General features: G+C 39.0%; 1 protein-coding gene across 1 annotated transcript in view; it reads left to right on the forward strand.

Moving 5' to 3' along the window:
- The first annotated feature begins 810 nt into the window (after positions 1–810).
- The window catches only part of METTL14 (methyltransferase 14, N6-adenosine-methyltransferase non-catalytic subunit), a 29,474-nt gene continuing 6,520 nt past the window's right edge, over positions 811–23,764 (forward strand). Inside the window, exons 1-9 of the mRNA XM_073340997.2 lie at positions 811–933; positions 1,459–1,547; positions 2,597–2,684; positions 5,115–5,195; positions 5,878–5,965; positions 15,948–16,038; positions 17,276–17,417; positions 19,953–20,045; positions 21,650–21,766. Of these exons, the coding sequence (XP_073197098.1) occupies positions 862–933; positions 1,459–1,547; positions 2,597–2,684; positions 5,115–5,195; positions 5,878–5,965; positions 15,948–16,038; positions 17,276–17,417; positions 19,953–20,045; positions 21,650–21,766 (861 nt within the window). The 5' untranslated portion in view covers positions 811–861. The remainder of the gene's footprint in view (positions 934–1,458; positions 1,548–2,596; positions 2,685–5,114; positions 5,196–5,877; positions 5,966–15,947; positions 16,039–17,275; positions 17,418–19,952; positions 20,046–21,649; positions 21,767–23,764) is intronic.

The raw sequence follows: 23,764 nt of genomic DNA on the forward strand, positions 1-23,764 counted from the left end.
TGACCCTCCCCCACAATAGCCTTGCGACGCCCCGCTATGGTCCCCTTTTGGATCAGGACCCCCACAGTTACAACACTGTGACATTTCAGATTTAAATATCCTAAATTGTAAAATTTACTATTTTTAAAATTCCATGACCATGAAAATGGCCAAAATGGACCGTGAATTTGGTAGGGCCTTAATCATGGCATGTCTGCCCCACACGTACAGGGCCCAGCAAGGAGCCAAGGAAATACAGGACACGAGTGTGAAAACTAAGGAACAGAGTTTACTTTCATAGCGCGCACTAGCACGTGTGGTCCAGAGTCAGGCACAGTATAAATCGGACAAACAGTGCCTTCCGGTTGGCTGTCATTGCAGGACAGCCTACAGTGGGGGCGCGCTGGGAGGTGTCACTGCAGCAGGCTGACCAGACAGCAAGGGTGAAAAATCGGGACGGTGGGGGGGTAATAGGAGCATATATAAGAAAAAGCCCCCCAAATCGGGACTGTCCCTATAAAATCGGGACATCTGGTCACCCAACACTGGAGGGACGGGTGAGGCAGCGACAGACCGTGGTAGTGGCTGGGATGAGGCCATGTGATCCTGGGGCACTTGGCCCCTCCCTCCCTGGTGCCTGTTTACTAACAGACACGTAACACAGTCTAGCCATAGCCACCACAGCTGCCCGTGCGAAGAACGGGCCTCCCAGGGTTCTTGCCCTGAGCAAAGATGGCCGCCGGGGTGGGGGCAGCGAGCAACGGTCTGCGTCACGTGGTTAGCGCGCTCGGGACTCGGCCTGGCGGAGGCTCTGGGGGAGTTAGGGCAGGAAGCGGAAATGACGTTTTAAAGAAGCGCCTGGGGCGAGCCCGCCTCGATTGCATGGCGATGAACAGCCGGCTTCAGGAGATCAGGGAGCGACAGAAACTGCGCCGGCAGCTCCTGGCCCAGCAGGTAGCGGGGGTGACACGAGGGAACGTAGGGGCCGGGCCGGGCCGGAGCACTCCCCGAGAGCAGCGCCCGCCGCGGAGGGCTGTGTGTCTCAGCTGCTCTGACCCCGCCCACACAGCTGCGGCAGGCGCGCTAGGCCTTCCGCTGGCAGGTGCGGGTTTGCCCCGTGGGTCCCCTCCCCGCCCCCCTTTGGCTCCTGGTGGTTAGGTCCCGAGGGCGAGGGCGGCGGCGGCGGGCCCAGAGCGCTAGTGGCGCGGGGGAGGCAGCGTGCCACGGGCCGTGCCCGCGTGTGCCCCCCAGCCCCGTCCCGACGCTGCTGCGCTGCTGGTCTCCAATGCAGCGTGTGCTGAACGTAGCGGTAGGAGCCAGTGTCTGAGCCAGTCAGTGTTGCATAGCGAGGGGTCAGTGATCAGAGCATCCCCGGTGCAGAAACTAGCGGGCTTAGGCTGGGTTTGAGGTGGTTGTGGCCGTTACTTTTTGCTGGGGTGTAATATGTGTGTCTCTGTGTGTGTATTGCCCTTCCTTCAGTTGGGAGCTGAAAGTGCGGATAGTATTGGTGCCGTATTGAACAGCAAAGATGATCAGAGGGAAATCGCTGAAACGAGAGAAACCTGCAGGTCTGTATTGAAGCAGTTCTCTGTTAAAAATCAGTTTTTGCTCAATGTAACCTATCGTTTTTTGAAAGAGGGGGAGAAAAGAGCAGGATCAGTTTCATAAGACAAGCATTTTTTTTTCATCCAGGTTAACAAAAGTAAAGAAATGTTAGTCCACATCAGAAAAGAAGAATTAAAAAATATTTCACAATCAAAGGCCTCTGCTCATAAATCTTATTGTCTTACTGAGATTTTGTTCTAAAAATAGCCTTGCCATAGTAGTGTCCCTACTTTTCCTGTGTTTACAGAACTCCATTCTTTCACTTGTGATTGCAAAGGGAAACCTTAAAACAGCTCTTAATTGACTAGGAGAGAGGCCTTTGTTAGATCTGTTTAACTAGCACTTGGTACAGCACTGGATGTTGAACTGAGGTGGTTGTTAGCCAGTCCTGGAGGACTATAAAAACAAAAGGTAAAACTGTACAACACACATAAACGCAGAAATAGTAAAAGAAATACCCTAGCCAACCAAGTTCTAACAATATTAGAGCCAAAACATGCTTACCATAATCACAGAAAAAATCCCTTTGAAGTGATTGACTGCTTGTTTGAGTAAGGCAAGCAGGATTTAGCCCCCATCTTCAAACTAATCCTTGGAGACAGAAACTAATTTCAGTTACTCCAGATTTACACTAATGAAATTCTAACTTCAATAGGAATGATTACTGGATTTACACTGCTTCAACTGAACTGATAATCTGACCATTAGGGTCTGGTCAGTTTGAAACACTGCAAAGTAAATGTGTTATTTTAAGGTTCTAGCAATATAAGCAATTAAGAAAATAAGTTAGAACTCTTTAAAAGAGTTCTTTTGTCACAAAGCTGTGGCAGTATGGTATTATGAGAGAGGCGGTCCCAAGCCATTTTAGGCTTTATAGATTAAAACCAGGCTTTTAAATTCAATTCAGAAACTAATATGCACCCATTGCAGATAATCCCAGATTATGAAATATGTTCTAATGTAATAAAGAGAGAAATTGCTTTATATCTATGACTTTTCTATATGTTTTTAGGGCTTCTTACGATACTTCAGCACCAAATGCAAAACGGAAATATCCAGATGAGGGAGAGGCTGATGAAGAAGAAATTGAAGAATATAAGGTTAAAAAGACAGTGAAATAACAATCCAAGAAACAGATTTTTTTTAAAGTGGTGAACTTTCTGTGCTGAATGATAAAAGATTAGTTTGTGGGAAACTTATTTCAGGAAGTCAGTCACTAAAACTGTTAGATTATATTTCATGGTATTGATATGCCTCATGTAGGGCTAAAAGAAAAGGAGGACTTGTGGCACCTTAGAGACTAACAAACTTATTTGAGCATAAGCTTTCGTGAGCTACAACTCACTTCATTGGATGCATTCAAAGCTTATGCTCAAATAAATGTTAGTCTTTAAGGTGCCACAAGTCCTCCTTTACTTTTTGCGGATACAGATTAACACGGCTGCTACTCTGAAACCTGTCATGTAGGGCTGTTTAACATATATATTTAATGATTAAGTGTCTTCCATGGGTCATCTTTGAGCTAGCGAGAAAGTTTAGGTGATGAGGAGAACCCCTTGGATGCAGTTGTGGTGCACTGTTCTAGTCTTGGTACATAGTAACATCTGAAAGCTTAATTTTTTTCTCATGGAGGTCATTGGAATATGGGGATGATTACTGTGAGAATATGGGCGGTATTGGAAGAGACTAGTTTGAATAGATGTGGAAGGGCAGAGTTAGAGAGGGCCTTGATAGCACAGACGAGTATGGTGGTGAAGGGTGAGCAAACCAGTGGACAGATTCAAAGAAAGGTGTGATGTGGTCATAGGAATTGGCTAGGAACATGTTACTAGTAATGTTGTATGAAAAGAAATTGTGATATGTATGTGTTGAGGCCAAAGAGAAAGAGGTTGCATTACCAAAATGGGAGATGAGTTGCTGGCCAAGAATAAATATTTTGCAGTACACGTACAGTATATTTTGCGGGCCACCGCTTCCCACAGTTCCCATTGGCTGGGAACGGCGAAGTGCAGCCATTGGGAGCTGTGAGAGGCTGTCCCTGCAGACGTCAGGTAAACAAAGCGTCTCGTGGCCTACCAGGACCAAACTGTGAACCAAGTTTGGGAACGCCTGCACTAGACTGAATATGCCCCTTGGGATAACACTAATAAACAGTTATAGATTGATTTGTCAGGTTTATGAAAACAAGAGACCTAGTACTGATTCAGGTTTTACTGCTTATCTCTCACTGCAGTCTGGACCTGCAACACTCTTAGTATTCTTCTAATTCCAGAGCTATAGTGAGCATAGGTGGCTAATAATGCCTAAGTATGTTGTGGTTTTGTTATACAGACAAAAATCTGTCAAGTGAATAATGGAGACTAAAAAGCTCATTGTGTTATCTAAAGCAAGGTTGAGCCCAGGTTTTCAGACATGAGAAGTAGTGCACTAAATCATTGCCCCACCCAGACACTTGGGAATTTCTGATACTGAAATCCTGTTGCTTAAGATAGAAGAGCCTTAGCTAGTAATGTAGATAATTAATTAATGTCTAGTTGCCATGTTAACATTACTGAAGTCAAAGTAAATAAAGAGCAACTTGTACTTTTTTGAGTACAAAATCAGTTTTTTTTGTGTTTCTCAGGAGTTGTTGTGAAATCCTGTATGTAGCACTGATATTTTCTCTCCTCTGTGCCATTTAAAAAGAATTATTTAACTGCTAGGCTTAAGGAATAGAGAGGTATTTTTATATTGGCATTTCTCAAATTGTGTTCCGTGAACTGTTGATAGATCACATGCTACTTCTACTTGCTACTAGCTGCTGTAGCCTATTTTACGATTTGTATTGCTGTAGAAACCAATCAGCACTTGCTCGGGACACTGTTGTACTTTAGATTGTGAATGTACCAGATTGGCATCCTTCTAGTTTTGTAGTCTTGAGCATACATACATGATGATTACCTTTACAGGGAAAGGAAATTTCTTGTAGTTTTTTAACGGTAGCAGTTAGCCAGTCACCCTTTTTGTAAAAGCTTTGAGTTGTTTGTTAGTTAGGTATTTTTTGAAGATATGGTTGGGGAGAAGGAGTTAAGTGTTGGCTTGTATGATGGGCTGTGGTTACTCATTAAAACATTGGCAGTAACTCACAAGAGGGGGTCTTAATTACTAAGGCTTTCTGGTTTCCCCTGCACAAAAAAATACTTTAGTAGGTATATATAAAAAGGGAGTGTAAACTGTTCAGGATAGTGCATATCTGATTTTGTGTTGTGTAAAGCACCACATATATTTATGGTGCTTTATACATGCTTACTTATTTTCAAGGCCTTGTTGGTAACCCGAGCTGCATAGTAATGAGAGAAAGAGTGCCCTTTTTGGCAACATGTCAGTTATATTTCTTTTCCAAAACTGGCATTGGAAACATTCATGATCTACTGTTGCAGGAGGCTTATATTCATAGACAGCCCACTTCTTCCTTCATTAAGAAGCGGAGTCATAATGAGGAGAGAAACAGCATGTGCCTACATGCATATAAAATCTGCTTTATTCCAAAGGATGAAGTAGAGCTGCATCAGGATGAAGAGAACTTGCCCTATGAAGAAGAGATTTACAAAGATTCCAGTACCTTTCTGAAGGTAATCCCCTTTTGCGCCTTGCAATCATTGCTCTCCCATCATGTGGTTGCATTAAGCTGTCTCAGCAACTGAAGCGGTTTGAGATATTTTATGGGATGAACTTATGCCTCTGAATGTGAGGTTAATGAAGGGTCTTTATGGATAACATGAAATTAACACTTGGCCTTTAAATTATTCATGAATCACTTGGCCAGTGTCTGACACAAGTGCATGTTATCAGCCTGTTCTATTTTTCGCCTGTTTCAGGCTTGCAACGAGCCATGGTATCAGTGAACCCATGCCAGTGGCTAAAATTTATAAGAATACATAACTTGTGTATTGCGGAATCTTTACAGTGTAGAACAGTGGTTCTCAAACCGAGGGTTGCGAGGTTCTTAAATGGGGAGTCGCGAACTGTCAGCCTCCACCCCAAACCTCACTTTGCGTCTAGCATTTATAATGGTGTTAAATATATAAAAAAGTGTTTTTAATTTATAAGGGGGGGTCGCACTCAGAGGCTTGCTATGTGAAAGCGGTCACCAGTACAAAAGTTTGAGAAACACTGATGTAGAATGATATGTTGAGGAAGGGGCAGAACAGTATTTTGTAAGCTAGAAAATTTTTGCCATGTGGTATGTAAAATCAGTTGGAAATGTGCATGACCTGAATCATCTCTCCCCCTTTTTGTTCCTTTTTTCTATAGGGAACCCAGAGCTTAAATCCTCACAATGATTATTGTCAACACTTTGTGGATACAGGACACAGGCCGCAGAACTTTATCAGAGATGTGGGTATGTCAGAATAGCCCAAACAATTAACTAAGAAAGTTTCTCACTGTTTGCTGTAATATAGCTTCACCTCTTGCTCTTCTTCCCGACCCCTCCTTCTCCCGCCCTAAACTGTAATTGTTTGTATTTGGGCATGCTGTCTTTTCTGGTATTGAAAATAAGAAAGGGAATGGAAGTGTCTCTCTGTTCTTCCATTTATAAAATTACCTGGGACTTGGTTTTTGTCAGTATCAGTGTTATAGAGGTAGGAAAATGCTATTGCCCGCTTTATTTTAAACTATTTAGTTTTAAAAGCTTTTTAACTGGTGAATTTCATGTTCCAGTGTGGTGTAGTGCAGTGACTTTCAACCAGGGGTCTGTGAGCTGTTTCAGGGGGGCTGCAGGGCCCCATGGCTGAAACCTGGATCTCCACGTCCTGGAGCCCAGGCGAGGCTGAAGCCAGGAATCATGGGACTGAATCCCAAAGCTTCGGCGCCGCCCCCGTGGGACTAAGTCCCCGCTTTGAGTTGTAATTTTTGGTTGCCCCCCAACCCAGACAGTCTGGGTGGCCTCCTGAGGTGAGTTGGGTTGAAGGTGGTGTTCCCTCCCTGGACTCCACTGTGCCCAGCTGGCCTGAGCCCCGCTAACCCTCGCTCCCCCGCACCCCAATGGAAGTCAAAGTCTCTGCCCCCACAACTGGGCCCTGGAGTTTTATAGCAGGAAAACAAAGGTAAAGAATCTCTGGTCTAGTGGACTGATCAACTGTCCCTAGGTCCCATGGACAGTTTTCTAATCTTGGTTTAGCAGTTGGTTTCACTGTGCTGCCCCAGAGAACTCATTTTACATCTGTGCATTCCATATAAAATGGGAAAATAATAATTTGCAAAATAAGTTAGTTCTGAGAATTCATTAGCAATGAATTTAGCCTACTAATATAGAAGAGCATAACTATTTAAGTCAATGTAGTTTCACATGTTCAGGCCAATGGTGAATTTACTCAACTGTTTGAAAAGTGCTATGTACGTGCTACCTGGCTCTGTGTTTTGAGTTTGTAAAATTAAAATAATATCCTTTGGTCCTGTCCTCCAACATGGATGCCTCATGGCAACGTAGTTTAAAAAAAAATCTCTGAAATATTTTATCTCACTGTGAACCAATTATAAGACTGTAAGATATTCAGAGAAGGGATTGTGTGTTTGTACAGCTCTTAGCACATCTTAGTCATGGCATCTGGGTGCCTCCTCAGTATAAACATACTATCACAGTCTTTTGAACACTTCAAAAAAATCTTTTGGCATAAGGTATTGAAATAAGAGGTTTTAGATAACAAACTGCTTTCCAGGATAAACAGGATATTCATCTTGAGAGCTCTGATTATCACTCCTAAGAAAATCTGCATATTCTGAGTCAGGTATATCTATGTTCAGAGTAGTGGCCGTGTTAGTCTGTATCCGCAAAAAGAAAAGTATTACCTGTGGCACCTTAGAGACTAACAAATTTAATTGAGCATAAGCTTACGTGAGCTACAGCTCACTTCTTCTGATGCATTCAGTGGAAAATACAGTGGGGAGATTTATATACATAAAGAACAAGAAACAATGGGTGTTACCATACACACTGTAACGATAGAGATCAGGTAAGGTGAGCTATTACTAGTGGGGGGAACGGGAACGGGATGGGAGACGACCTTTTGTAGTGATAATCAAGGTGGGCCATTTCCAGCAGTTGACAAGAACATCTGAGGAACGGGGCAGGAGGGAATAAACATGGGGAAATAGTTTTACTTTGTGGAATGACACATCCATTCTCAGTCTTTATTCAAGCCTAAGTTAATTGTATCCAGTTTGTATCAATTGTATCCAATTCAGCAGTCTCTCCTTGGAGTCTGTTTTTGAAGTTTTTTTGTTGAAGAATTGCCAGGTTTAGGTCTGTAATTGAGTGACCAAAGAGATTGAAGTGTTCTCTGACTGGTTTTTTAATGTTATAATTCTTGACGTCTAATTTATGTCCATTTATTCTTTTACGTAGAGACTGTCCAGTTTGACCAATGTACATGGCAGAGGGGCATTGCTGGCACATGATGGCATATATCACATTAGTAGATGTGCAGGTGAATGAGCCTCTGATAGTGTGGCTGATGTGATTAGGTCCTATGATGGTGTCCCCTGAATAGATATGTGGACACAGTTGGCAACAGGCTTTGTTCAAAGGATAGGTTCCTGGGTCAGTGGTTCTGTTGTGTGGTTGCTGGTGAGTATTTGCTTCAGGTTGGGGGGCTGTCTGTAAGCAAGGACTGGCCTGTCTCCCAAGATCTGTGAGAGTGATGGGTCGTCCTTCAGGATAGGTTGTAGATCCTTGATGATGCATTGGAGAGGTTTTAGTTGGGGGCTGAAGGTGATGGCTAGTGGCGCTCTGTTATTTTCTTTGTTGGGCCTGTCCTGGAGTAGGTAACTTCTGGGTACTCTTCTAGCTCTGTCAATCTGTTTCTTCACTTCAGCAGGTGGGTATTGTAGTTGTAAGAAAGCTTGACAGAGATCTTGTAGGTGTTTCTCTGTCTGAGGGGTTGGAGCAAATGCAGTTGTATCGAAGAGCTTGGCTTTAGACAATGGATCGTATGATGTGGTCTGGATGAAAGCTGGAGGCATGTAGGTAGGTATAGCGGTCAGTAGGTTTCCGGTAAAGGGTGGTGTTTATGTGGCCATCGCTTATTAGCACCGTAGTGTCCCGGAAGTGGATCTCTTGTGTTGACTGGTCCAGGCTGACACCATCATAGGGCCTAATCACATCAGCCAAGCTATCAGAGGCTCGTTCACCTGCACATCTACGAGTGTGATATATGCCATCATGTGCCAGCAATGCCCCTCTGCCATGTACATTGGTCAAACTGGACAGTCTCTACTTAACAGAATAAATGGACACAAATTAGATGTCAAGAATTATAACATTAAAAAACCAGTCAGAGAACACTTCAGTCTCTTGGGTCACTCGATTACAGACCTAAAAGTGGCAATTCTTCAACAAAAAAAACTTCAAAAACAGACTCCAACGAGAGATTGCTGAATTGGAATTAATTTGAAAACTGGAAACAATTAACTTAGGCTTGAATAAAGACTGGGGTGGATTTGTCGTTACATAAAGTAAAACTATTTCCCCATGTTTATTTCTCTTCATATCTCCCCCCCCCCCAGATGTTCTTGTCAACTGCTGGAAATGGGCCACCTTAATTATCACTTCAAAAGGTCGTCCCCTGTCCTCCCCCCCCCCCAGTCTCTAAGGTGCCACAAGTACTCTTTTTCTTTTTATATTCAGAGTGAATGAGATGTTCATATGCTTGAAAGACTTATTTCACTATTTTTACCAATTAGAGAGAATAATGAATAATCTGTATGTCTGAAGATAAGTGAATGAGAGCTTGCCTTGTTAATATTTGCTCTGACGTATTGTGTAGCCATAAAAGGAATACAGAATAAATGTAATTGAAATTGTTATTTCCGTGAGGTGTCATATGCCAGTGGCTCTCAACCTTTCCAGACTATTGTACCTCTTTCAGGAGTCTGATTTGTCTTGCACACACCCAAGTATCACCTCACTTAAAAACTACCGGCTTACAAAATAAGACATAAAAATGCAAAAGTGTCACAGCACACTATTACTGAAAGATTGCTTACTTTCTCATCTTTACTATATAATTATGAAATAAATTGTATGGAATAGAATTGTACTTACATTTCAGTGTATAGCATGTCAAGCAGTATAAACAAGTCATTGTCTGTTTGAAATTTTAGTTTAGACTGACTTGGCTAGTGCTTTTTATGTAGCCTGTTGTAAAACTAGGCAAATATCTAAATGAGGTGATGCGCCCCCAGAAGACCTCTGCATAACCCTGATTGAGAACCACAGTTGTGTGCAGTCGGGCTCTTCTGTAGTAAAGAAACCTATTTGAGGATCAGGTAAAAGGAGTCTCTGGACAACTGTTTCTCTAGACCCTCACACTTTGCAGACATAAGACTGGAGAGATAATTGGTAGCCTCCTTTTTCTCTCGTTATAGGCACCAAACTGCCACTTTGGGGCTTTTTAAACTTTTAATATCAATATTTAATTTAATAAATTTTATAACTTTTAATTTAAAAATTTGGTGATTACTTAGGGTCCTGGGCATGGTCCCAGTTTGTCTCCATGTGGCAGCTCTTCAGGCATCAGAAAAATATTTGTGCTTTTGCACCTACCTTGTAGCTTAGCTCTGTTTATATATGTATACTGTGGGAAATCTCTCTTTGATACTTGGGCCCACATCACAGTTAGAATATCTGACTGTCTCTCAGTCTTTGGTACAGGGTGGATTGATTTCAAATCAAGGTGATTTAAATCACCAAATGAAAAGTCTTGCTTTACTACTTTGATTTTAATCAACTTTTCCATTTGCACTTGAGTTATTTTCTAAAGAAAATCTATTCTCACTGGTTGCTACATTAAAACATGTTGATTTACAGCTAAACGGAGCCTTTACTCAAGATTTGATGTATCTTTTTGCTACCTAGGAGGGTACACTATGACTATGAACATTTATTTAAGCAATTATATAGCTTAATATTTTTAGATTCTTATTAATGGTACATTTTCAGTGTGTTAGAAAATCATGAATGATATATTGGTCATTGGTAATTTAACTTTTTGCTCATGATTTGTGTCAAGCTGCATTAGGATGGTAACTGGAATTTAAACAAACACACAAAGCAGCATATAAAATTTATTTTATATTAAAACAACCTTTGATATTTTGGATATATACACTTATTAAAATATGTTTCACATTTACAACTAAATGATTTATAAAGGAACAGCGGGATTAACTGTAGTCAATGAATTAAACTGATTATTTAGATCAACCTGGGACATTTTTCAGATATGCCTAAGTGAAAGTTCCTACTTGCTTAAGTCTCTTGAAAATGAGACAATAGCCTCCTAAGTTACTTAGGCTGTCCTTCAAACTTCTAAAACCAGTAGATCTCCTCCACTCCCTCTTTGTTTTTATTCATAGACTGGAAGAAAGAGAAATTTTCTTGCTTTTTCAATTCCCAGTTGATTTCTCAGCTTTGAAGGAAGAAAATATTCTTTCTGTGCCTGCAGAAGAGGTCACTGCTGTCAAAGTTGATTTAGCACTTATTTCAACAAACTCTGCTTCCAGGTGCTAGCTAGTGACATCCACCAGTTCAGTAGTGTGACTTTCTTTAAAACACCATCAGCAAACATGTACTGCTTGAATGATTCACCTCTAGGCCTGAAATTTATTATGATTGGTGGTGGTTCCCGTGTCATAGCAGCTGCATCTTCAGCAGCTAGGCATCTATCTTCATACTTTGGGTTGAGAATATTGGCAAGAAAATGAGGTGGAATGAGTGCTTGATCCATCCTCTTTTTTACTGCTTGTGGGTTGTTTTTGGGTATGTCTGTTTTCAAAGTTCTTTCTGAATTTCAGCAGCATCAGCAATACAGAAACAATCTTTCTGCAGTTTGTCCAAGCTTTCAGTATTTTCAACATATCTTCCACATTTCTCTTTAGTCTGATGTTGACTATTTTGACTGATAGTGCCATCTGTTTTGTCACGACTTTCTTCACAAATTGTCATCAGAATAGGCCAGTTCTAAATAAATAGCTCAAAACAGTCAACCATTGAAAATCATTGTACATTTGGGGGACAGTTGGTTTGGATCCTCCTGCTCTCATCAGTGAAGCTGAAGCAAAGTGGTTGTTAGGGAAGAATTTGCAATTTCAGCAACACTTTCCTTTATTCCTAGAGTTGGGCATAAGTCTTTGGCTAAAAGATGCACCAAATGAGCACTACCTCCATATGGTAAAAGTTTCAGGTTCCCTTCATTATCTTCTAGATTTCTTCTTGACTTGCTACATTTGCAGCATTGTCTGTGACAAAGCTATGTACTTGACGCTTGCATTTTTGTTCATAGTTTGTTATAGCTTTTACTGCTACTTCTATGTATTATTCTGTATGGGTATTTCCTGATGTATTAGTTGTTTTTGTAAGATAGACAACCCCATCTTCTGTTTCACACAGACGTATTACTGGCTCACTCTGTAAATTGGTTCATCCATCGAGACTCAGATTAATGAATTTCCTGTCAGTTTTTCTCATACAGTGTATGCACAAACCTTACAGCAACGTCTACTTTGTAGAGTGGCGTGTAGCCTGATTGTAATGATTGAACCATGTCAATGAAATGTTTGTTCTGAGCAAGATGAAAAGGAAAATTCGATGCAGAAATTAACAAAGCAGTCTTTTCATCTATGGAAACTTTCTGGAATCTGTCAGTCCTGATTATGAACTCATCCATGATTTTACTGGATGATGAAGAAAGTCTTTTTTGATGCAGGTATGGTTCTGCCTGACGTATGTTCATTTGCAGCATTGCTGCTGGTATCAGCCAGATGGCTCTGCAGTTAATGGTATTGGAGATGATGGACATTCATAAATCCTATGTCTAAGCTGGACCCTGAAACAAAATGGTAAAATCAAGTCAATCACTCAGAGCTTTACTCAGTGCATTGCTTTAAAAGAAATTGTAAATGGAAGATCCTTCCTACTGCAGCTGTTTGTATTAGTGTTTAAATCATATGATTTATTTTAAACAGAGTTTTATAGGGAATATAATAAATTATAAGGATTACCTAAATCTACTCAAACCCTTATCTCTAGGAACATACCAAACAGCTGTAAAAAAACCATTTTTTTTTAAGTTTTAAAATTCATAAGTGCCTTATAAAATTTTACTTTTAAACAGGAAATCTTCACCTAGGATGTTTGATTATACTGACCAATAAAAAATTGTTTGAGAAGTCCAGGAGCAACAATAAAAATGTATTTGATAAATACTTCCACAATAAACTAACATGCCAGTTATATTTTGATTCATAAAGAGGTAATCTACTCTGTAAACAAATTTATGACCGTCTAAATTAATTACTCGTATGGTAAGACATGGTGGGCTGTCCATAAGAATGGTGCAAAAATAAGTTTACTAACCAGTTGATCCAGATTGTTCAGACATGTCCACATCATCGTTTTCAAAGGCATTGCCTTCTGAGGAGGATTTTTCATAACATTTCATTCTGACAACCAGGGTTTGCATCTCTTTGTTCCACTGTTTGCATTTGGCACATGCTCCTTTTTTTACCCAGAGGTACAGGGAATTTCTTGAAAATATTCCCAAATCTGACCTGCAGCCATAGCAGTTTTTTCCCCCTCCGGTTTCTAGGTGTTGAAAACAACATGAGACTGTACTCTCTGAAGGAATATTGTCCCTTTTCCCCCCATAGTGCTCTGTGTTGACCCAAGTGTTTCTCTTTTCTGGTTGCACTCTGCTCCTTCTCCTCTGGTACTTAACTACTCTACCCTTTTCCCCCAGAAAAATAAAAGAACTAACAACAACCCAAAGTTTCTGCTGCTGTAACAATTGTGCCTTTTGAATTGCAGTATTTTATTTGTTTAGCAACAGAGAAGGAGTTAGTTGAGAAATTAATGGATTTCTGTTTATTTGTATCTTTGTGTATACATGCAAGGAGACAGAACAAGACTATTTACTGGAAGTGCCCAGAACCATCCAGAAGCAAGGTCTGGTAGTTACTGGGAAGATCAGTGTTTTTTCATGAGCAGGAGAGTAAGTTTCCATGATGGGTGGAGTCATAAATATTCATAATTTAAGAACTGAACCAGTCAGAGCTCAGGTAGGGAGAAGGTATAAAATAGGACAATGAGACAACACAGGTGGGCTCAGTGGATGATCCTGGTGAGGTACATGATGTCTCCAGGAGTCAGTAGCTGGGTCTGAATGCCTGTGATGACTTTGCCAGTCTCTTGCACCCAGTAGCATAGCCCCTGGTTCCCACCATGGGATCAAGCCCTTAATACAATACATGACCTATTGAGTCATAGTTAGATGTTTTCCCTGTGTTTTTTTTATATAGAAAAGCAGCCTTTGACTCAAAGCTTTTGATGGAGGCTCTTGGATTCATCATATTTATTTTTTATTTTAATGTTTTAAGAGACTGTAATAAGTCTGATATTTTGTATTAAATTCAGATTTCACTTTACACAGATTTATTTGGAAAAAGATTATATTTTGACCCTGGTTCTCTCAGTTCCTTGGCTACTGCTCTAATCATTGGACAATCCTTCTAATCAACTCTAGGCAGGTATTCATAGTGCTAGCTGGGAATTGAGGGCCCAGAGGATATGCACACAATAGCATTTGAGGCAATACACTCTGGGGTGTTCTTCTGCCTGCAGAGCTGGGAGGAAGGCGAGCTGGCCAAACTGATTACATGGATATGACTGTGGTGTCCTGTTTCTGAAACAAATATGTTAAACCAGTTACAGGAAGACAGTTGTGTGCCATACGAGGCAGCTGGTAGGTGTGATGCACTGTTAGCTGATCATAGTTACTAACTGAATATTAAACATGTATGTAGACCCAAACTGTATTTTAGATGCAATTCTGACAATAGCTTTTTGATATATCTCTGTTGAAAGTTACAGGGTGCCTTGTCAGCACCAGTTCATTTTCATTGATTCCTTCTCTTGCAAGATCAATTTATCTCCTGATGCGATAGAACCTGCTTTATTTTTATTTTAGTATCCATCACTTTTTAAATTTTTAAATAGACTCTTATTCATCCTTGAAGATCATCTTTTGGAAATACCCCTTTGCCTTCCGCTGGTTTGAGTTCCTACTGTCTGAGATTTTTGGCTTTTCCACTTCCCACACACAATGTGCTGGGAGGCAACAAAGTAGCAGCTGTAACTAAAAACATAACTGTTTTAATGCAATGTGTAAATAAAATATGTATGTGAGAGGGGGGAAAAAAGATACTATTTGCATTTCATTGGATACAAATAGCTGTAATGTCAGCTGTGGTGGAGCTTAAGAATCTCTGACACCAGTTTTTCCATGAAATTGGAGGCAGGGGCCATAGCCCCTATTCTTAATTAAAATAATCAGGACAAGAATTTTGATTAAAAAAAAAAAAAAGTACAAGTGAATCTTTATGGTTTCCAAGTCTCATAAGCTGACAAAGTGGACAAATTTAAGAAAGAAAAGCTTTGCAGGTCACTTATGAAGTTGAGCTAATATTTCTTTGCGGGAGGGAACTACATGACAATCTTTTTGTTTTCTCCTATTTAGGGTACTACTAGGATTTACAAAAATACTTCCATTTAACTTTTTTTTTTTTTTTTTTGGTTGTAGGGGGTTTATAGGGAGCAGTGCTCACAGCCAGTGTTTAAATGCTAAGAGTATAACAAGGTCTCTGTCTTACACATATCAGAGCCAAAATTATGCCTTTCTGATACAGGTTTTTAAAATTAAGTCTAAGTAATTAAGAAATTAAAACTTTTGTGTATGCGTGTATGGTAGTGTTACAGTTACAATTAAACCTGGCTTAAGTGACTGCCTAAGGGACCAGCCACAGTCAGTTGCCTATTAAAAGTGGTCTTTAAAGGTCAAACAGTTGTTCTGGAAACAGTAATATATATTTGTTACCACAAAATGTTTGTATCCACCCTGCTTTAGTATACTTAATAAACTTAAACTAAAATTACAGAAAAAAACATAAAACAACTCCACTGTATGTCTTTTGCCCAAATTAATTTGAGCAAAAGTGAATCATGGACTTCTAGAAAAATTTGGAGACTTTTGGACAAGGTATCGTTCATAATCTTTTCTAATATTTCTATACTTTATTACTGTAGAGAAGTTCAGTGCACTGGAATATTCAGTAACTTTGGGCATGGATGACTGAGGATAGCAGGCTTTTATAAAGTACTGGGGTAACCTGAACAGGTTGTGTTTTTTTGTTTTTTTTAAATAAAATATGGTTACTAAAATATCTGGCTCTACTTCAGGATACTTGTTGGGATTGTCTACTGGCTGTCTGTGTAGATTTCATTCTCACAGAACAGATTGAAAATTAACAAATTTTCTTATTTTCCTCAGGTTTAGCAGACAGGTTTGAAGAATATCCCAAACTTAGAGAGCTCATCAGACTAAAGGACGAACTAATATCTAAATCTAACACTCCCCCCATGTAAGTGTTTTTGTTAGAAACTGGTTTCTGCTCTCCAGACTCTCTTAATGTTGGCTGACTGCGCCACAAATCTTTTTATCTTTCAGCACCTGTTTAAGATTTACACTTTCTATTTCTGGTTTGTGAATCTAAATTAAATCACAGAATCCTCAATAGAATGCAACCATTTTATTTTGGATAATTTAATTTAGCGTTTAATTGATGTCTGTATATAAATTAGATTTTCTTACCAGAGCATGATGGGTCATGAAGCCTGTAAAATATCTTTTGTAGACTGTGCTTTCAGCCTCATTCAGATGTAAACATACATCTGGCAGCCAAAAAGGAGAAATATATATGAAAAAGCTTGACCTAGAACAATGTAATTTCAAACCACAAGAAAACCTTGTTTTAAGAAAATTTGACATTTTATTTAATGTTCAGTGGCCTAAATATTTTGAAAATGCTGTTCTCACAATAAGTATCTTTTCCACACATGCATAGTAGCTACCACATTGGTATCTAGCTCTACTTTACAATAAGAGAAGCAAGAGACTGGCTTGAGATGGCTTGCCTTGTTAAATTTCTTTGTTTTTCTCCCTGTTCCTACAGAATTTCAGAAAAGCAAAGTTTCTAATAGTGTTTTAAAACACATTCTACATATTGGGAATGCAAATTGCCCTCCATATATATAGGATTCATATAGTGCAGATAGAAACTATATATTTTAACATTGCCATTTGTCACTTTGATTTTTGGGGGGGGAGGGAATAGTATATATAATCATAGCTGAGCAGCAACTGGTTTTTCTTTCTTAAATGGAGATATTTGTCAAAAACGTTCCATGTAAATGATTGTACCTTGATGCTGTACCAGATCATGTGTGGACGGTTGTCTAGCCCTTTTCCTTACTCGCTATCTCTGAATTCTTATTGCTGTGTCTTAAAAGGACTCCTCTTTGAAAGTATCATTAGTTTAGTTATATTGGACTTTCATAGTGTAATGGTGTAGACCACTTTTTGGGATCTTCTACTTTCCTGTTCGTTATTCCACAACATCTGTGTAGTCACTACAGCACTTACTTATGTTCAAGGTAACTTTAATATATTTTTACATGTATTTAATGCATTGTAGCCCCTAGAAACCAAGAGGAGACAAATCTTTCCACTGATCCCCAGCAAGAGCTCTGTGGGAATTTGGGAACTGCAGTTCTACTTTGTCCAAGCAATTTGTCATAGTTTATTATCTCTTTAAATAGGTATTTACAAGCAGACTTGGAAGCCTTTGACATTAGAGAACTAAAGTCCAAATTTGATGTGATTCTTTTGGAGCCTCCATTGGAAGAATACTACAGAGAGACTGGCATCACGGCCAATGAAAAATGCTGGACTTGGGATGATGTAAGCTTTTTTTTCTTACTGTGCAAAAAGTCTTTGTAAATACCTTATAAAATAGATTGAAGTGTAGATTTCGGTGTACAGCATTTTTACATAGGATTTGTGTGAGAAAAATGAGTTCTTGCAAAAACTAAGGGGTGTGTGTGTGTGTGTATTTGTATTTACACACTTAAATTGTTAAAGGTGACTCTCAAAGGATTTCTTCAAAACTAGGCTTATGCCCTTTTTTGGCCCATCATAATGTATAAAGAAGGCCTGAAAGGATTTTTAAAACAATCCCCACATCCAAAAAACCCTTCATTTTTGCTGCTTGTTTTTAATCTTAGAAATTTTAGGAATAGCCAGTCTTGTCTGTCTTGGCTTTGCTGGATAACTTCTTGAGGAGGTCTCAGATGTGTATGAGGATCACTTGCTCCTTAATTGAACAGGTGCAATAATTGAATCTTTAACAGACATCCTTTCTCCCAAGTGTTCATTATGCATTGGAGTTAAACAGGTATTAACAGAAGACAGCCAAAGCCCACTATAATTCTGAAAAGTTTGATTAAAAATTCTTCCCCTTAATTGTTGTTTCTCTTATGTCATTTTTACTAAATGTCAAGTCTCCATAGACTTTTCCAAGATAGACAAGAACAGAGTTTCTAATGTAAAAAACAAAGAAGGAAGCTCCTTGATAAAACTTTCCAGACTTTATATATCATAAAGAAGCAAAAAATCATATAAATCCAGTTTTTTCCCCCTTTTCAGGTCATGTTTACTGTAGTATTTATTTTATTTAAATGTATGTACTCTGCCTATGTTAGCACTAGGAAAATTAGACATAAAATACACTTTTAAAATGACCTCCACTCCAACATAATGAAGAAGAAAATCACTTTGTTCTAATCTCAATTAGCTCTGAACTATATAATTTTCCCTCAGTTATCCCACATGTTAACCTCCCGAGGAAAACAGATGGGGTCTTGGGACTTAGTTCTGTTACCCCAGTGTGTTGTCATTTAATTTTACACACCCATGGCCATCTCAAGTTGTTTGTCATGACTTAAGACCACAGCTATGGCTTCCGTTCAGACAAAGAGCCACAGACCAATCTACATGTGGAGATGTTCAATGGGCACACATGAAAGGCAAAAATAACGGAGAAGCAACTGGTAATGGAGAAGCAAACTTGCATCCAACTGTAATGAATGAGTTTGAAACAGTCATACCATACCCATGATAATAGACTTCAATATTAGGATTCATCAAGAAAAACATTGAAGCAGTTGAGAAACATAACACATCAAATAATCTAGAAGAAAAAACAAAGTGTACAAGGAGAGCAACTTGTTAAAAGTTTCACTATTTTATCTTGCAGTAGTTCCTGTTGCATTTTTTTTTTTTTGCCATTGCAGTAAATGAGACTTGGTTTGATGTATTAGCAAGTTACAGATAATCCCTTCAACCTGCATGCATCCGTTAGTTATTTAACCTGAAGTTGTTTCACTCTAAATGTTACTCTTGTTTTTGAGCCTCGATCTTGATATTTTTTTCTATTTAAACCTGGAAATGAAAGGAATGCCTCTCATATAAATGACTATGTATTTGCTTCACTTATCTAAAACTGGTCACAAGACTTAGCTGAGTATTTCTGGGTTTAAACTGCTAATGAGATGAGACTAAGATAATCTCCATGTTTTCAAGAAAACTGTATATTGGCTATAGATACTTTTTGGACTTTAAATCCATAATATTCTCTTCTGTGTATATTTGATTTATTTAAAGTTGCATACTTATCACTATGGCCAACAAGTATTAATGTTTCCAAAAGTGGCTGAAGCAGTGGTAGTGCATTCATTTTAATTGAGTAGTGCTGACCATTCTCCTACTTCCATTCTAAAACAGTGGTTCCAAAACTTTTCACGGTCGCACTGCCCCGCTCCCCATGGGGCTGTGGCTCTAGGTGAAGAGAGGGGAGGGCATGGACAGGAGTAAGGTGGCCAAGGCTGGGGTTGGGTCTGGGGCCAGGAATGGAGCTGAGGCCGGGCGCTGAGGCTGGGGGCAGAACTGGGGTTGCGTGCAGGAGTGAAGCTGGGGCATGGCAGAGATGGGGTTGGAGTGGGGCTGGGTGCCCCCATGGGGGCTGGCCTGGGCTTTGCTGCACACGCCCCCCTCCCCTGTTCCCCCCCCCCCAAATGTTTTTGTGGCCTCCCTTGGGGGGTGCGCACCACACTTTGGGGACCACTGTTCTAAAGTGTTCTGATTGCTATATATGGCCCAGGTCAGCGTGAAGAGTAACAGAACATGTGGGAATGGATGGCACTGATTGGGTACTAGTAAAATAATTTAAAATCCATTCTCCAGCAAATGTATTGAAAGGGCACCAGTGAAGAGAATGAGGGTCTAGATTAACACTAGTAATATGTATTCTTAAGGTTGCGGTGGCAATGTTATGCATGTAAATATTGTTCCTGATATAATCTGTGACCATACTACATATATTAAACAAAGTCTTAATTCAGAAAGCATTTAACATTTTGTTCCTTTCTGTTTTTGTAGATTATGAAACTGGAAATTGAAGAGATTGCATCCCTAAGGTCTTTTGTCTTTCTGTGGTGTGGCTCAGGGGAGGGTCTGGATCTTGGCAGAGTGGTAAGAACATATTTTAAACTAAACCTAGGCTGAGACAAAATAAATATTTACTCAAGAACGCTATGATGATCTCTTCTCTGTGCATAGACTCCTCAGTTTTAAATGTTGACGGGCTTTTTGTTACTGTGAGAGATGCAGAGGGGAAATTAATCCAGCATTAATCCTTTAGACACTTATTTTCCTTATGGGTAGCTGTAGATATCTGAGGATGAATACATCTGTGGTCTCCAAAGAGCTACCTTACTGTTTTATCTCTCGTTTGTTCGTGGCTGCTGTGGGAGTAGGATGCCTTATTCTAGGTGATTACATCACTGTCTGTACAGAAATCCAAACAAATCCTAGCAGAATGTGTGCTTTTCAGTGAACGTTGTCAGGCTGGCACCAGTGTTGTCATATCATAATTTCGAGAAACTCTTACATATTAGACTTCTTATTTTTTTTTAAACAGGTTGAGTTTAGGCTATTAATGATGTTTTTAGTGAGCTGTATAAAGTTAGAGCATGACTATTTTATTGTTATGCAGTAATTTTTATATCTATATATATCTATATATATCTATATATAGATCTGTATATATCATATATCTATATATAGCTATCTATATATATGTAGTTACCCTAAATTCAGGTGTACTCTTATTTATTGTCAGATTTTTTATCCTGTTCCCTGTAGAAATGTGTTTGAGCTTTAAAATCTCTTTCATCTCTCTTACAGTGTAGCTTATTTAGCTGAACAGAGTAGCTGTGTTTGTTTGTTATACTGAAGGGGGGAGAGGTTCAGGCCAATGAAATGTTCTGTATTCAAATGAAGGGCAGTATATAGCCATTAATTTCTTTCTATATAGTACATTTTACTTAAGTTCTTTTGATACAGGCTCACTGAATAACTTTTGCTGCAAACTTGATTCTGGTCACATTGAAGCAAAACTATGTAAGTTGAGTAGTTTTCAAACGTGATAAATAGCCAGCACAGTTTCAGAGTAGAGGGTTTTTTTCAGTCTGTGCTAGCAGACACTGGGCATTAGTCTCCACCAATTACAAACCTCCTTTGGAGGCAGGAACAGTTTTTAAAGAGAGCTATTATAGCACTTGTAAACATTGTGTCCTTGTTCACATTTGTTTTTGTGCAGTCTCCCACTGTTGAACTACCAATGCAGCTGTACCAGTGGTAGCAACAGTGGGAGCATTACTTTAGATGGAACTAAAACAGCTGCCCGCATTTTCACCACTGCGTTGTTTAGACCTGCTCTGAGCAAAGTCATTGTCACAGAGATAAAAACGCCAGTATCCAGCTACCCAAGTGCTCCATAGGAGCTGCACCAAACAGAGTGAGATGGTGTGACACTTCCAGAAAAGGGTGATGTAGACACATGAGATAGTATGAATGCAAACAATGTTTGGAAACTTGATTTCAGAACATGGTTAAAATTAAAGTGTGGAGATAAGTGTTTCATATGTTGATGATTGACCCCTCCTTCAAACAAGCACAGAAGACAAACCTATGACCTCTTACTAAGTCAATCTTAATTCTTAAATACATTGTTCCAGTATTTGATATAATACAAGCATCTTTTATCTTTGACTATTCTTGTTTAAATATTTTAGTGTCTACGCAAGTGGGGTTACAGACGATGTGAAGATATTTGTTGGATTAAAACCAATAAAAACAATCCTGGAAAGACCAAGACTCTGGACCCTAAAGCTGTTTTCCAAAGAACAAAGGTACAGCTCTGCCTGAATTTTTCTCCTCCCTCCTCAGTTGATCTAAAAAAACATCAGGTGCTCTATGGCAATTGGTGTTCTCTGTAGTTTCAGAAAAATAGGTGCTAGGATTTTAGATTTTTTACTTTCTTGCATAGATTGTTTTTCACAGAATGGGTAATTAATTTTTCATCAATTCTAGATTCTTTACTCAATTTGATTAAATATACAGTCATCATCCACATCTAATGTTGCTTTAGGAAGTTCTTTTGATTTTCTGAATGTTCTTATTCATTCAAGTCTCATTGAAATGTTGATAGACAGGAAAGGGAATCGTAGAAATGCTTTCCCGTTTATCAACCTGCAGGAAGATAAAAGCTGTGTACAATTTTCTATTGTTTTCATTGTGCCTACCTGTTGGTAGAGTTGATTGTTTTTGACTTTTAGGTTGTCAGATTTTAAAAACCACTATTGAAATGTAAATGATACACGTTACATGAGCAAATGCTGGCTTCACAAATGTTTCCCCTCATTACTTGCTCAAATGACAGATGGAAATTGGGCTGGGATTTAGATTAGTCCTGTATAGAAACTGATTGATTTATTTAATTCTGGAGCACACCAGTTGCTTAGAAACAAACCTTCTTCCAAATCAGAATGGCAACAGGTTTTTTGGGAATAACAGCTTTTGATTAAATTACTTAGTTTGACTACAGAACTTGAGTATTTATTTAAAGATGTTTATTTAAACATTTAAAGCTTGAAGTTATAAATTGACATGGGCGCTGTAAAGGCACATTATTAATCTAACTTTGACAGTAAAAATGCTGTTGAAAAACAAACACAGGCATCCTCTTCTACTTTTTTAAAGAACATGACCTTAAGGACTACAGCTGTATAACAGCCATCTCCTAGTGTCCTACAAGGAAGAGGCTTTTCACTGCATATGGATGCACGATGAACTTTGGTTCAAATTAAATATTTACTTGATGATGTAGACTAAATTAGATGCGTATTTGAATGAGTAGTGTAGTAAGAGTAGGTTGTAGGTTAGAAAGCTTAACAACGTATTATGTGAGAGTCATAGTGGTAATCATAAATAGGCCACAGTCGTTAGGAACTGTTTTAGGATATTTCATTTAACATAGTAATCGGAACACATTTGTATTAGTGAATACAGGGAGCTGTCTCTCAATGCCTGGCTTATAACCATTTAAAATTTCACTAACCTGATCACCAATTGATATGCTTAGATCATTAAACAGAATCTTAATGGTTGTTACTATTTTAGTTGTGATCCAACTGTTACTTCTTTGACTTAAATGGGATTTGGACCAGTCCTTTATATGCTTTTCTAATGTAAATATGGGTAGGTGTGGATGTATATTTATTGTGTATGGTGGTTAAAGGCCAGATGTTGTACAACTTTTTCACGAATAAAAATAAGGTTTTATGTACATTGGAGATAGATAAGGTTCATGTTTTGTCAAAGGAGTTAGGTTGTTGATGCTGGTAACTGAGAATTTGCCTGTGTACTGTTGTGTATACATGAATTTGGTATCAAGGTTGGTGTCAGAATTGGTTATATAACAAGAATATGTGGGGAAATTAGAGCCAATTTTATTCTGATCTGTCAGATGGCCAAGTTCATATTCTCTGTCAAATGTGAAGAAGGGAATATTCACTGATAGTATTTCTATACAGTATCAAGTGTCAAAACTTAAGACAAGAAATTGATACAACCGCCATTGAGAGATATTACTTAAATGTAATGTATACCTGAGGCATTTATAAACCGTATTCCCTATGTTAGAAAGATTGTTTTTCACTGATATGCTGGTAACCACCAGGTTTATCAAACTTGGCATGATGGGTGATTTGCCTAGGGATTTTCTGTGCTCCATCCTATTCTACTTGAATATTTGTTTGAGAAATGGTAAAAACCTAAAATGTAAGTGCTGTCACTAAGCTCAGTATGTTGGATAGATCACTTTTTTCTTTGCTTCTTTGCAGTCGCTC

The sequence above is a fragment of the Lepidochelys kempii genome, chromosome 4 (assembly GCF_965140285.1).
Source record: "Lepidochelys kempii isolate rLepKem1 chromosome 4, rLepKem1.hap1, whole genome shotgun sequence".
Lineage (NCBI taxonomy): Eukaryota > Metazoa > Chordata > Testudines > Cheloniidae > Lepidochelys > Lepidochelys kempii.